Source organism: Diabrotica virgifera, chromosome 6 (genome assembly GCF_917563875.1).
Source record: "Diabrotica virgifera virgifera chromosome 6, PGI_DIABVI_V3a".
Taxonomy (NCBI): Eukaryota; Metazoa; Arthropoda; class Insecta; order Coleoptera; family Chrysomelidae; genus Diabrotica; species Diabrotica virgifera.
In genome coordinates, this window is record NC_065448.1 from 118,474,972 (window position 1) to 118,478,048 (window position 3,077).

The 3,077-nt window shown below is 40.6% G+C and overlaps 1 protein-coding gene across 1 annotated transcript; it reads left to right on the top strand.

Moving 5' to 3' along the window:
* Positions 1-2,019: 2,019 nt before the first annotated feature.
* Positions 2,020-2,712, top strand: LOC126886170 (translation initiation factor IF-2-like). Its single transcript, XM_050653022.1, has one exon. The coding sequence runs from the start codon at positions 2,020-2,022 to the stop codon at positions 2,710-2,712; it is 693 nt and encodes a 230-aa protein (XP_050508979.1).
* Positions 2,713-3,077: the final 365 nt, after the last annotated feature.

Sequence of the window (3,077 nt, forward strand, 5' to 3'; positions counted from 1 at the left end):
TTACTGAGCTTGATTCCATTTTTATTGAGATGCCTTCATCAATATCTTTTAGAGTTTAGAGCTTCTTCAAAAATGTGCTTTGAGTACAGATTGAACATCAGCGTGAAATTATGCATTCCTGTCTCACTCCCCTTAAGATTTTGACCTGTATATTCTCCATCTATTCGGAGTACTGCTGATATATTCCAATACAGGTTAGCTATTATTTTCAGGTCTCTTCCGTCAATCCCTGTCCTCTTCAGCACTTCCATCACTTGTTCATACATGACTCTATCAAAATCCTTCTTTAGTCAATCAGGCATGCAAAAACCTCACAGCTGACATCTCTACATTTCTTAAACAACACATGTATGCTAAATAAAACCTCCCTCGCACCAACTGTTCACAAATCCAAACTGATTGGGCGCAATTTGTTCTTCGCATTTTCGGTAAATTGTGGTAGTAATAAAAGAAAATCTTCCTTTTATATAATTTTAATCAAATGAAAAGCCGCTTTACTTTATATTTACATGTTAACTTAAATTAAATACTTAATCCATTCCGTCAAAGTTTATTTCGCAAAATTATCACCGCGTACCAAGTGTCCCAATAAGAATGGCTCTCGGCCATATCTCAGGAACCGTTTATACTACAGCTTTGGGAAAAAAATTTTTATAACAAAAGTTGCCTCGAGAAAAGCCAGGAAATTATTTTCATAATTGTAAGTCCACCACTAGAGGGCGTAATTGAATATCAAAAATTAAAAAATTGAAATTTTACAAAATTTGCCTAATGAAAGGTAACTGGAAATCCGATAATTGTATTCTTCATAAAATTCTGCCCATATTTTATTTCACAAGTTTAAGTCTACCTGTGCAAATAAGAGGTGGGAGTGAGTGGGAACCTTATTATGAAAAAATCGCTGTAAGTCCGGTTCTGCTTAACCGATTTTTGCAAACTTGGTCTTGTTGAAAACAGCTCTTTTTCGTTAATGTAATAGTTATAATTTGGAAACAGCCTATTACGTAATATGACGGCTAGGAGGCGCTATTTATTTTTTTTAGAAATTTAGTTTTCTTTGGAAAATGCTAAATACAAGTATGTATGTATTTTTTTCCCTGTATTACAAAATAAGACCAAATAAGCAACATAATACCGAAAACCGCATGTCGATACCTCTTTTATATCTCGAGATATCTTAAGAAACGTGTAAATTTCAAACATAACTGTTGCTATCATAGGGAAATATATAGAAGCAAGTAGTGTGCTATGGAAAAAAACAAAGAAACATTTTCCAGATGTCACCGTATCCCTCCCTGGGATTGTATTTCTACCTCTACGACGGTGGGAGGGCCGAGTAACCGATCGTGGTCCCTAAAGTTGTGAGGGGAGCACGACCGGTGAAACCAAGGACAGTCCCAGCGTCCAGCGACTGTGCACCGGGTGAGCGCCGGACACCGCCGCTGGACGCTAAAAAGGCGTCGCAACTGAGGCGAGCAGTTGCGACGCCTTTCGCCTTCAGCAGATGTATATCACCCTCCAACTTCCCTACGGCTACTCTAATCCCTAAAAGTTAATCTCGTCCACCTCAGCATTGTGACCGGGGGTCGATGGGGGGCCCAAAGCACTGTGCGGGGGGCTCCGCCATCGGACTCTGATCACAAATTTCTATTCGAAAACTTCTTCGACATACCCACTACGAGTAGCCGTCATGTCTTACCCCACCACACATCCATTCCAAATCCCGCGTAACAGGGGAGGCACCAGTTACGCGGAAACTCCAGGTAGCCTGTGAATACAAACTGCCACTGCGTCCGGAGGCAACCGTGAAAAAAACCTAGAGGAGTAAACCTCAATAAAATAATCCCCACTATCACGGTGGAAGGCATCGTGCCAAAAATATGAGAGATGCGAGGGTTAGAGCATCACAAACGATCCCTTCGGGATACCTGGCGACCTCCCGAAGTAACCAAGCCTTGGCGTGGTAAGGGCGCACTGCCGCGCCAGACGTATAGTACGTCCCAACTCGTGGGAATTTATATGAGTACCAATAAACAAAATTCTGAACAGACGGGGGTGAGTGAAGACGACCATCGGCGAGACACGGACAATGGAACGGATATGGAAAATGAGAACTTGAAATGGGAAGAAGGAATGAACAGTTTTGAGAGGGAGCTCATAAACTCACATAAAAAGAAACAGAAGATGAACAGGTCGACTGCCCCAAAACAGTCGACACTAGTAGAGGATGAAATGCTGGAAAGCAGTGAAAATGATGACGATGAGATAGGGGAGGAAAGATCACAAGAAGAAGTGGAAAAAATAGAAAAAGGATGGCAAAATATTCAGGAGAGGGTGTTAGCCTCTTTCCTGCTTGATGATGAAACCATGAATAAGAAGAAAAGGAAAGGGGACAGTCTAGAGAGAATACATGATCTGAAGAGGGAGAGACTCGAAGAGAGTATTAAGTTTCCTAACGAAACCAAACAACAAAAAATAAACAGGAAACTCGAAGAGTTAAATATAAAACTAATAGAGATATTTACTAACCTAAGCGAAAAAAAGGGGGAAAAGGTGGAGATGGATACGGAATTAAAAAAACTGTTAGGGGTCATAAAATCCACTAACAACAAAAAAGAAGACGACAGTATAGCCGAAAAAACACAACAAGAAGTAAAATGCGATCACTGCAAGCTAAAAGTGGAACAAGAAAGACAGAGAGAAGAGCAATAAAAAATTAAAAGGGCTCTAAACATGGGGGGAGGAAAAAAACCTTCATGAGTATATGTAATAGCAAATGGGAGGAGAAAGCATATATAACGACAAATTGGGAACAAGGGGGGTTACGAGAAACGGTCGAGAAGAAAACATGTCTGATAGTAACAAAAAAGGATGCGAAGGACAAGGGGGTAGAAAATATAATAAAGGACGTGGGAGAGGACCTGGCAGAAACACTAGAGGAAGTGAACGAGGGAGAAATCAAATTCCTTGAGAACTTTAGGAGGAAAGAAAATAAAAAAACAATTTGGTACACGTTCGTCGCTGGACTAGAAAAAGAAAGTGGTGGCGATATATACGACCTAGCAGAAAAGGCTCTA